We start from the raw sequence: 11572 nt of genomic DNA, 5'->3' as shown, positions 1-11572 counted from the left end.
CAGAGGTGCACTGTTGGGTTTTTCTTTAACTAAAGTAGAGTACACTTTGTGTTCTGGGAGAATTGAATTCAAGGACAAATATATGGAAATCCTGATGAAACATGTTTGGAGATGGGTTAGTTTTCACTTTGAAAAGATGAATAAAAATAAATAGCTGTAGAAAAAGCCCCAAATGCATAGGTTTCAGTAATAGAATAGTGTTTTAACTTTTTGTTTTTCTTTTTGGTTTTACCCGGTGGTGCACAGGAGTTACTCCTGGCTTTGCACTCAGGAATTACTCCTGGTGGTGCTCAGGGGACCTATGGGATGCTGAGAATTGAACCTGGGTTGGCCTCATGCAGGGCAAACGCCCTACTAATTGTACACTGCTCCAGCCCCATGTTTTAATTTTTAAGGGAAGTAAGTCTCTTGATACTCAGGCCAGGTCATCCAGATGGTTGTTTTCTTGAGCCCCCAATTAATACTAATCTACAAGTCTGATGTTCACTCTTTTGGTTTGTTTGAAGGACCACACCCACAGCTCAGGGCTTACTCCTGGCTCTGCACTCAGGGATCACTCCTGGTGGACTCAGGACATATGGAATATCAGGAATTGAACTCATTTTGGCTGTGTGCAAAGCAAATGCCCTACCTGTGCTGTACTGTTGCACCAGCCCCTCTAGTTTACTCTGACTAAAATTAACAAAGAAAAGCTATAAATACCATAAACAAAAACGAGCCATCTGGGCCTGAGAGATAGCTCAGAGGGCTGGAGCACATACTTTGTGTGCGGAGAACCAAACTCAAACCCCAGCACTACAGGGTCCCCTGAACACCTCCAGGAGAGATCTCTCAAATAGCCAAGCCGGGCATAGCTCCTGAGCGCCACTGGGTTTGGCACCAAAACAAAAACTAAAACAACTTCACAAATATTCTCTCTTCCCAACTTTTGACTCTTTTGATAGGGCAAAAAGCTATTCGCCTTAGCTCTGATGCAGACAGAAAAATAAGCATGATATTGGAACACAAAATACAGTTCAAAAGATAATTTGGAACTTTTGTACCCTGAGTATGAAAGTAAACAAAGGGAGGGATGGGTGAAGTGACGGAAGACTGTTTATAGCTGGCAGATTCAGCCTGCCTCATGAGTTGGAGGAAGCAACCGCCCTCAGAGCTCTGGCTGCCAGGTGGGGAGGAATAGGCTGCCGTGCCCCCGGAGTGTTGGCTCCCACGCTGTGAGTCAGGATTGCATAAGAGAACTCCACAATGCTTTCCAAGGCAATGCCAGTGATGCTCTGCAAATGGCCCACAACCTTCAGAAACAGAGACAGATTTCTTATTAATAAATAATCTCAACATGTCTCAGTGCACAAGCAGATACATTGCTTGAGTTGTTCTCTTTAGCCAAATGTAAGGGTTTTTTTGTTTCTCTGAACTCAGACAAGATTAAATCCAGATCCCAGTGTTTGCTAATCGTCAAATCATATTAGGATACCTTTGTCTTGATAGTGTTAGCATGGAAAATTTCTGCTGGACAGTTCATTCTGCTAGAGATACAGTCTTTGAAATATGAGAAGTGGTGTTTGGGTCTTGACATTTTTCTACTTGGGTGGATATATTTACTGGACTTATTAACATAATTATGAAGGGAAATGAAAAAGCTGAACTTGGGCCTCCATTTTCCAGCTTTGTCAGAGGAAAGCCTACTGTACCCTAGTTTTCCCACTCCCATTTCCTATTCCTCCCAAATGTTTGTTCATTATAATTCTGAGTCTTTGCACTTATCTTTCATAGGTTGTCTTCCGGTTTCTTTAACTGATGGGCGAATGCTTTCTATTAAATGAATTTTGCCCAGGCTCGTCCTGCTCAGTGGTGCATACCTGGCTCCAACACTCATGGTTTTGGATGAAAGCACTTGCTGCAATGATTGCTACTGCCAACAGCATGAAGTCTTCCTTCACTGAAATAAACTTTTCCCTAAATAATTAAAACCATATTAATTTTGGAGCTAGAATGAAACTGAATCTTCTAAATCCTAGGGTCATAGAACTTCAACTATGAGTTATTTATGTGGATTATCTTGAATTTTTTTTTAGACATGAAAAATCCCCCAGCGGCTCTCCCCCAACTCACAGGGATTAAAATATGAGCCTCATGTCTGAAGGTTGTAGGCCTTTTGTTGTTGCATCTGTTTCCCTAACAGATGTATCTGAGGCTTTACACCAATCTGACTTTACAGTAATCAGACACTTTTGTCCAAGTTTCAAGCCTGTGACTGGCTTTAGAAGTAACTCAGTAATTTTAGTTATTAGCGTCAATAAAGGCAGAACTAGGGGGGAAAGTGTATTAATTACTTGAAACCATTTCAATTTAAAGGTAAAAGACTTTAGGGCTTTCAGATTGGACTCAGTCATCTGTATCCAACCAACACACTGGAATTTAATTAGCACCAGGCAACCAGAACTGTGCAGATATCTGTGTACTGGATGCTTTGCTAGGTTAATTCCATTCCCCAAGATTTTGTGGCATGTTTCCCATTTCTGGAGGGGCCTGCCCTTCCTTACCCTTGTAGTTGACTGGGTGTGGAGTTTTCGATTGAAGCTCTCAGCAGGCTCTCATATATGGGTTCATGCAGAAGGTAGACTATGTCAAGTAGAGTCAGGCAAGTTGCATGCAGCTGTGTAGCTGGAACCAAACAGCCATTGTATCCTAGATAGAGTAAGGGCATGGTAAAGAGCATTATGTGGGTCTTCTCTAATCTAAATCACAGTTCTCACATAACATAAAGCTATGGAACTGCTAATGTGCTTCCTAGTTGCTCTGATCTGTAAGAAATTTCTAGCTAGAGGTCAGTCTTAAAGGGCAAAGAAAGAGAGCAACTTCATCCATGGAATATATCCAATCAGTACCTTTGTTTACTCCCATATAATGTCATGCCGCTCTATAAAACCAATTTTTTTTCTGGGGCTGGAGGGAGAGTACAGTAGGTAAGCTTGCCTAGATTTGATCCCCAGCACCCCATATGGTCCCCATGATGCCAGCCAGGAGTGATCCCTGAGCACAGAGCCAGGAGTAAGCCCTAAGCACTGCTGGGTGTGGCCTCAAAACTTATTAAAATAATTTTTTTCTACAATAATAGAGTGCCTAGTGAGTTCAAATAGAGGCCAGATGCTGAGACCTGAGCCTTTCCTTGACAAATACCAGACGGAATATTTTCCTCACTCATCCTGGGCTTCTTTCTATTCCTCATTAGTGTATTTTGCTGTTAGCCCCAACTCCCTGGATACTTCCTTGTTGCCTGCTATGGAAGACTCAAACCCACATACCCTGAATACAGTTTATAAAGTACCTAAAACCTCCAGGAGCAGCTCCACGTATGCCAGGGGAGTAGGCAGATTGATTTGGAAGTTTAGGGACTTCAAAACATCAAGCTCTGATTCCAGAAGTTCTTCTTTTGTATGTAAATACCCAAGAGTATGGAGGAAATTCAGGACTGTAACGTTGCTAATTATCTGAGCAAAGAAAACAGAGGGAGGAGAAAATGGTGCCAGAATAAAGGTCAAACATCTTGGCATATTATACAAAATCCTTCACAATTCAGCGCATGCCTTCATCTCATCTCTCTTTGTGGTTCCCCTTTATACTCTGCTTATCAGTACTTGCAGTCCCCCAAACCACCACAACCCCCCAAGTGACTACACATGCTATTTCCTGGAGGTCTATCTCCTTTTCTTGCCCCCTCCTCACTTCTTAAGTTTTCTTCCTCTTCTTGTGTCCTCCCCATTTCTAGAAGTAATTTTCTCTAGGGACTGGAGAAACAATACAATGGGTAAGGTGCTTGCCTTGTGTATATGGCAGACCCAGGTTTGATCCCCGGCACCCCATATGGTCCTCTGAGTACTGCTAGGAGTGATTCCTGAATGTAGAACCAGGAGTAATCCCTGAACACCACTGGGTGTAACCCAAAAACAAAAGAAGTAATTTTCTCTAAATATGCTTATGTGATTTTCCAAGGTTGATGAGGTATATAACCCTCTGTATTTACATTAATCCAAATTACTTTGTCACATTATTAGCCTATGTGTCATCTCATTAGATAATTCCTGGAGAATTCAAGATTTTTATTATTGTAACCATGATATCTAGTACAGCATCTGGCCATAGAAAATGAATAATACAATTGGGGGTCTGGAGAAATAGTACAGCAGCTAAGGCACTTGCCTTCCATACAGCTGACACAGGTTTCATTCCCCAGCACCTCATATGGTCCCTGTGCCCGTGAGGAGTTATTCCTGAGTGCAGAGCTAAGAGTAAGCCCTGAGTACCACCAGATATGGCACAAAAACAAAAAATTGTTGAATTGATATTTTACCATGTAGGCATTGGGTACTGATGAGGAAACATTTAATCCTTTACAAACATTATAGTTTGTCTCTGAGACTGATAGGTACATTGGCTGTTCAATCATCTTATGTAAACAGCCCTTGAGCCCAAGGGAAATAAAGGTGACCCATGTGAATGATGGCATCTGTCCAGCAATTATAGTTTGGGAACAGAAATGAAGGCTATTAAATAACCGCCTAAGTGCGACTGTGTGTCTGTGTGTGGAGGAGGTATGCTGCGGAAGTATTATCACCCTCAGGAATTTCCAGATGAGTAGTATTACCTAGCCTAGGAGTAAGTTTCTCACAGTCAACTTTGGATGAGCTGGTTTCTTTCTAACATTCAGTTGCCCATGAAAAACCCCCGATCCTTACTTTGTAATGAAAGGAAAGTTTACTCGCCAGCTGAACACATGACACAAGGCGCAGGATAAACTTGTTGAAAAGCTGCTCTTTCAGAGCCCTCCAGTTCTGAGTCTCTGTTTTATTTCTCAACTGGATTGTGGCTTGTCTGCAAATATTCTCTGCCTGCTTAACCATAAACCTATAAAGGGAAAGGAAGAGTAAACAGTCCACACTCATTCAAACTAAAGGGATTGTGTGCTTCAAACTGTTTATTCTTTCCAATATGAATCACTGGCTAAGAAAGCTACACGTACAAGAGAATAAATAGTGCAAAATCAAGTCTCATGGTATGGAGCTACTTTTTAAGATTTGGGTACCTTAGCTATTCTGAGAGGTACCAACTCACAAAGGCTTTATGCTCAGGGCTTTACCTTTCTAGGATTTCTACGGCCTGGTAGCGCACAGATTTCTCCAGACACCATTGTTCAGACAGGAGAAAAATAAACTCTGCCAAAACAGGAAAGAGCCTAATTCACAAGATGCAACCAAAACCAAACTCTGTGAACTCTTGGCATTGTGTGAAAGGAATGACAAGGCCAAAGGAAGAGGGTCAGGAGGTGAGAAAGATGAGACTGTAACAACTCAAGCTGAGCTTGGTTCTTTTTGCTGGCAGTAGGCAGATCAGAGGCATGAAAAGGAGGCTGACTGAATGCCAAAGACAAAGGCTCACCAAGCTCTCCTTAGAGACTCTTGAGCCTTCCTGTGGGTCTGAGCTGATAAAAGGCTTGGCCAGCTGCACACAAACATACCAGCTGATCTTATTGGCCTCTACACCATGCTGGGACCCCCCATCTTCAAGGGAGCTTCTTAGATAAAAAACCTTAACCCCTATATTGTTTTTAGTGGAATGTTGACAGGAACAGAAAGGTCCCTCCTGGTGCTTTAGTATTCTTTATAATACTGTTTGTTTAGTAACCACCCTCTGGAGAACTCCCATTGCTTTACAAACACAATTCAGCTTACAGCTGAACATCATCTTCCCACCACTAGTTTGTTGGGTAAATCTGGGGTGGCTGAGCCTCATCCCAGGAGCATGTTTGTTACTGTGGAGTGTCTTGTTCTGAAGAAACGTCCCCTATACCAGGGAACACAGTCCAGTTTTGCAGAGAAGGAGTCTCTTTGGGAAGTGGGAATGACAAAATACCTTGGCAAGATTTTAAGCCGCCTCAATTTCTCTTTGAAAGTACAATCCCAGATAGAATTTTATTTAGTTTGCAGTATCATTAGGGAGTGGAAACAAGGAAAAATGTTAGTTCTCAACAAAAAAACTCCTGCAGAACCAGGAGCTTTTAGCACTTATGAGCAAAGAGTTACAAATTTCCATGTCTTCAGGGAAAATTTTACTTTCTTAGGAAGAAATTATATATAAGTCAAGCTAGATAGTTTAATCATTTACTTGATATTAAAGCTATCAAGACCGTACTATTACATAAACTAAATCTATGCTAGCATGTTCAATGCAGAAAAGAATTAGTTCAAGCAATTAAGCAAAAATTCCCTAGAACACATAATTGAGTTGTTAGCAAGTTCTTTTATTCCCTAGAATTAAGGACTTAGGCACTTGTTTCTATTTTCTTTTTTTTTTCCTAGTGGGCTACATCATATATACTGCTGGGGGTTGCAGGATTTGCCTTAACCCCTGTACTATCTCTCTCTAGCCTCTATTTTCCGTTTTAATTTGTCAAGAAAAGTGAGCTTGGGGAGCCAGAGCGATAGTAAATCCCTGGCATCCCATATGTCCCCCTGAGCACTGCCCAGGAGGAAATCCTGAGAGCAGAGGCAGGAGTAACCCCTGAGCATGGCCAGGTGTGGTCCCAAATCCTCCTTCCAAAAGTGAAAAAAAAAAAAAGAAAAAGAAAAGTGAGCCTGGGTTCATTGAAATTGATGAAAGCTACACCTTTCTCTCTGCTGGTTCACCTCCTGCACTTACAAGTATACACAGATCTATTGTTAACAAAAGATCCGTTTCTGTCCTTTTAAGCTGGAACCTGTGCTCTTTAGTTTCTGTCACTCTTCAATTTGAAAGTTTGCTTCTTCCACTTCAACATTTATTCCCCAATGTTGTGCACTTTGTTTTCAACTTTGGCCATCTTGCTAAAATGACTATCTCAAAGGTGAACAAGTACGCCCACGGCCCCAGAAGCACAAGGACTTAATACAGAAATCCAGCAGCTTGGAGCAGAAAAAGCGAATGGACTATGCATTAATCCGCGCCATCTTGCCTGCCCGGAGGGGAAAGGGTGTTGCTCCCTTCTGCCTTCTCCTCTCTGGAAAGAAAGAAAGATGGCGGCCGCATGGGAGCCTGGTGGAGAGCAGGTCTGAGCCAGGGGTTGGGGCGCGATGGGTACCTCATGGGACGGGGGGCGCTCCGGCCCGTCCTTCACGCCCGGCCGAGGTCACCAGTTGCCCCCCACGAGCGGCCACGGCCCCAGAAGCACAGAGACCAATCTCTTAATTATTTGACTCTCAGTAGAAATACTTGCAGGGTTAATAAATAAAATAGCAGAAATCAAAAAAAAAAAAAAAGGTGAACAAGTATGTCCAAATCCTTAAATATTGTGGTCTTTTTGCAAGCCTCATTCCCGTTGTTCACTCTCCCAAAGCATCTGAGACAGCTGACCCTTATCTCTCTAGAAACTTTCCTCTTGGCTTCCAAAAGGAAATTTTCCTCTTGTTTCTATTTCCCCAGATACTTTCAGCTTCCTTCCTTTTCTTCACTTCTCTTCTCCCTACTCCAGTTCCCACAAAATGTTTCCCAGGAATTGTCCTTTTCTTCTCTTTTCTTTCTCTAGAAGCTAATCTTCTGCCAGTTTCAACACCATCATTGTGAAAATAACTCATTAAGCCTTTATTTCTAGTTCTAACCTCTCTCTGGCTTAATTTTTATTAATGTAGTAGTAGTAGTAGTAGTAGTAGTAGTAGTAGTAGTAGTAGCAGCAGCAGCCATCCTCATATAGTAATAGTAGCAGTAGTAAAGGATGAAACCCAGGGCCTCACACATGCAAGGCAAGAGATCTACCACTGAAGCATATCCTTGGCCCCACCTGGCTTACATTTTTAAAAATCTGCTATAAATCATCTTGAAGATGAATTGCAAACATCTAAAACTCAGTAGATCCAAACACGAAGCCTAAAATCTTTCATAAAAATGTCATGTTTCCTCCTGTTTTAATTTTTAATGTATATTTCTCATAATGGCACCAAAACATTCCCATTTCCATCTTTGTCATCACCTTCTTTTCCTTTTTATCAGACCCAAGAGTTCACACTTTCAAAGCAATATACTCTACCTCTGAGAAACACCCACTGCCTATCCATTCAAGAACTCAAGATTTGGAGAGAGACAGTACAGAGGGTAAGGCACGCTTGCCTTGCATGCAGCCAACCTCGATTTGAACAGTGATTCTCAGCATCTCATATGGTCCCCTGAACACTGCCAGAAGTAATTCTTGAGTGCAGAGGCAAGAATAATCCCTGGGCATTGTCTGGTGTGCCCCATCCCACCCCCCCCCAAAAAAAAAACCCTCGATTTTATTTTTTGGCCTCCAATCGTTTTTCATGAGCCAGAACGTTAGTATAGTGGGTAGGGCATTTGCCTTGCACACAGCCAACTCAAGCTCAATCCCTGGCATCCCATATGGTCCTCCAAGCACCACCAAGAATAATTCGTGAATGCAGAGCCAGGAGTGACTCCTGAGCATAGATGAGCGTGACCCCCCAAACAACAATCATTTTTCATTCATCCTGGTCTCTCTGCCTTATCACCTGACTGCTAACACATAGCCCACTGTCCACTTCTCTCCCATCGACTCCAGTCTGTCTTTCCAAACTAACGTTTCCTGCAAACAAGATTACAGTCCTGTAACTCCCATATGTAAAACCCGTCCCTGCTAAAACCGTCCCTGCCTTGTTTTCCAACTCAGCTCAGTGTCAACTCCTCACCATGGCATTCAGATATCCGCATATTGGAAAGTCTTATTTTTCCTTCCTGCGACCATTCCTCCACTCAACCTGGATAACCCTACAAACTCCCACACCTCGGCTCCCTCCACCAGGTCCCTTTGGGGAGAGATACTGCTCCCCTTCCTCCTGCAGTCACCACCCAGCATTGCTTTCCCTGGGGTTCGCTTCAAAGGCCCCCATGTCTGGAGACCCCATCTCCACCATGACAGACTGGCATGTATCTCTCTCTCTCTCTCTCTCTCTCTCTCTCTCTCTCTGTACCCTGCACATGGGTCCCCCAAGCCTGCCAAGACGATATGTGTAGGCGGGTGACCCTCAGGGAGCTGCAGTACTTCCTGAGGAAATTAAGAGTAGGGGGTCGATTCACCCCCAGCTCCCCAGTGCCTGGCACACAGAGTGGGTGCTGACGAAATGGATGAGCGTGAAAGAAACTGAGGCTCTGGCTCAGCGCCTTCCCTGACTGACCCCTGGCTCCTAGAAACCCGCCTCGCCAGCCCTGGGTCCACACCCACGATGCGGGGCTCCCTGAAGCTGCCCGTCCGGCCCGCGGCCTCCTGCACGGCCCGGTTATTCTGCTGCGCCAGGTGGAGAAGAGCGTCTTCGATGGTCTCGGTGGCCACCACCCCGAACTGAAAGTCACTGAGGGCGGCCAGTCTGGGCCTCGGCGGTCTGTCCATTTTCAGAAGTCAGGGGGCGCTCAGAAGCTCACTGGATTCAATAAACCGACCCTGCGGGTTTCTCTCTGGAACCTTCTGGCCCCACTCTGAATTTTTCGCTCCCTTCGGGGTGTTTGTCTTCGTCTGAAGTCTGAGGAAAACCCAATTTCCTCTCAGGCTCGCCTCAACCACGGTCTTTTCCCGCCCCAACGGCACGAATCCCTCAGCCAATCAGAAACTAAGGCTGCTTTCCTCCGCCCGCCTTTCCAGCCAATCAAAAAGCAGCACCGCTTTCCGCCTTTCCCCCTCTCCCCTCTCCCCCGCCCTTCCTAGGCCTAGCAGCTCCCTCCGGCGAGCGCGGAAATGGGGACTACATCTCCCAGCGTCCCCTGCGCCTGCTATTCCCAGCACGCCCTGCGGCCCCCGCCCTCCCGCCGCCTCCCGGACCGCGAAGGGCGGAGCGGCAACATGGCGGCGTCGGGAGCTGATGGGCCGGTGGACGTCAAGAGTGGAAAGGCCCCCGTGGCTCAGCGCATCGACCCGAGTCGGGAGAAGCTGACTCCCCAGCAACTGCATTTTATGCGACAGGCGCAGCTCGCTCAGTGGCAGAGGACGCTGCCACAACGGCGGACCCGGAACATCGTGACCGGCCTGGGCATAGGAGCCCTGGTGTTAGCCATTTGTATCCGTCCGAACTGTAGGCCGAGGGAAACCGCACCTGGGAGTGGAGGAAGGAGTGAGGAGCGCCAGGGCAGTGAGAGGGGGTGGAAAGAGCCCGAAATGCCAGTCCTGACCACTTCTGGTGCTGAGCGCTTAATGCACTTTAGCTGTTTCAAGGTGCCCTGTGAAGGACCTGAATGTGGCCCAGGGGAGGGCAGTTGCCTTGCATGCAGCCCTCCCGGGTTCGATCAGGACACCGTATTTGATCCCCCGAGCCCCACCAGGAGAGATCCCAGAGTAACATATAATATGTAATATTGCATATTACATATGGGTTATTAGCTATAATCATAGCTATTATGCATCACGATCTGTATGTATATATGGATTATTCCATAATAATAGAATTGGAGTGAGGGCAGAAGGCAGTCATTGATTTGAGAAGAGAAAGTAATAAGGGTGGCTAGTTTAAGAAGAAGGGAATATGCACATTCCAAGTGTTTTCCTAAACCCACTTCCTCAGATGGTTACACCTTCTACTCAGTGTCCCAGGAGCGCTTCCTTGATGAGCTGGAGGATGAGGCCAAAGCAGCTCGAGCCCGAGCTATGGCAAGGGCATCAGGATCCTAATCCAGTAGGGCACTTGCCTCCATCTGCAACCTGCTGGAACCTCCTTCCCCATGACCCTGTGGAATCCGAAGTCTGGCGTCACTACCTGTGGATGATTTAGCCCAAGGATCCGGAGAATGATCCCAGAGGCCCCTCTTCAAGGAAGCACTGCCCATTTCACCTCGTGTTGGTACTGGTTTTATGTGGCAACTTTGACTTTTCCCAAGTGTTCTGACTTGGCTTCCGCCCTTCCCCTTCTAGGGTTTGGACATTTGAGGGTGGGGGTGACAGCCGTGTGCAGGATTGGAGCCTCAAGTGGGAAAGCTGGGATCTGGTTGAGGAAATAAATGGAGTCATCTCTCTTGGGGCCAGGTGAATGTGTTGGGGCGGGACAGGGCACTTCATGCCAAAAAGTGCCACCTTCGCTGAGGCAATGGCATTGCCCCAGGAAACTGGAAATGTTTAACTAGAATGACTTTTTCCTTGCAATCTTTCCGCCTGATTTAAAGGAGGGATCATGGTGGGTCACCGGGCTGTTGGGGACCGAGTGTTACCGGGAAAGTGAAGGTCACTCTTCTGTCCTCTACCCTCAGGAACTCCACTTTGGCTGGGGCTAGAGCTCAGTGGTAGAACACGTGCTTGCATGGCTGTGACCCTGAGTGCCATCCCCAGTGCTACTGCCCCCTGCCCTGCAAAAAAAAAGCAGAACGCCACATACTAGCTCGTGATTTTTTTTTTTTTTTTTGAGGCGGTTTGGGTCGCACCCAGTGGTGCTCAGGGTTTATGGCTCTGTGCTCAGGGATCAATCCTGGTAGAACCTAGGAGACCTTATGAGGTGTCCGGGATTGAACCAGGCCAGCAGCATGCAAAGCAAGTTCCTAGCCCCTGCGTGCTCCATCTTTACTGCCTTTTCCCATT

At 45.7% G+C, this 11572-nt stretch overlaps 2 protein-coding genes across 2 annotated transcripts; one reads left to right on the top strand and one right to left on the bottom strand.

Moving 5' to 3' along the window:
- Positions 1 to 1121: 1121 nt before the first annotated feature.
- Positions 1122 to 9406, bottom strand: CNTD1 (cyclin N-terminal domain containing 1). Its single transcript, XM_056127324.1, has 7 exons — positions 9238 to 9406; positions 5138 to 5213; positions 4737 to 4905; positions 3329 to 3491; positions 2544 to 2688; positions 1860 to 1956; positions 1122 to 1292 (listed from the first exon to the last, which is right to left on the bottom strand). Exons 1-7 carry the CDS (start codon positions 9404 to 9406, stop codon positions 1122 to 1124), a joined length of 990 nt encoding a protein of 329 aa, XP_055983299.1.
- A 414-nt stretch (positions 9407 to 9820) lies between these two features.
- LOC130035557 (cytochrome c oxidase assembly factor 3 homolog, mitochondrial) lies at positions 9821 to 11021 on the top strand. Its single transcript, XM_056127326.1, has 2 exons — positions 9821 to 10067; positions 10569 to 11021. The coding sequence occupies exons 1-2, from the start codon at positions 9854 to 9856 to the stop codon at positions 10673 to 10675; spliced, it is 321 nt and encodes a 106-aa protein (XP_055983301.1). The 5' UTR covers positions 9821 to 9853; the 3' UTR covers positions 10676 to 11021.
- Positions 11022 to 11572: the final 551 nt, after the last annotated feature.

Source organism: Sorex fumeus, unplaced genomic scaffold, assembly GCF_029834395.1.
Source record: "Sorex fumeus unplaced genomic scaffold, SorFum_2.1 ptg000063l, whole genome shotgun sequence".
NCBI classification, from domain to species: domain Eukaryota; kingdom Metazoa; phylum Chordata; class Mammalia; order Eulipotyphla; family Soricidae; genus Sorex; species Sorex fumeus.
The sequence above is the reverse complement of the archived record's forward strand: the minus strand, read 5'-3'. Positions and strand labels throughout refer to the sequence as shown.

Bases quoted from the DNA above. Each gene is read 5' to 3' on its own strand.
- CNTD1 (XM_056127324.1), bottom strand. From the start codon at position 9,406: ATGGACAGACCGCCGAGGCCCAGACTGGCCGCCCTCAGTGACTTTCAG. The intron at 5,214-9,237 runs GTGTGGACCCAG...CTGTTTTGGCAG, and splicing joins CAGGGAGCCCCGCATCGTGG to AGTTTATTTTTCTCCTGTCT. The intron at 3,492-4,736 runs GTAAGGATCGGG...TTCTTTGCTCAG, and splicing joins AACTTTCCTTTCATTACAAA to ATAATTAGCAACGTTACAGT.
- LOC130035557 (XM_056127326.1), top strand. From the start codon at position 9,854: ATGGCGGCGTCGGGAGCTGATGGGCCGGTGGACGTCAAGAGTGGAAAG. The intron at 10,068-10,568 runs GTATCCGTCCGA...CCACTTCCTCAG, and splicing joins AGCCCTGGTGTTAGCCATTT to ATGGTTACACCTTCTACTCA.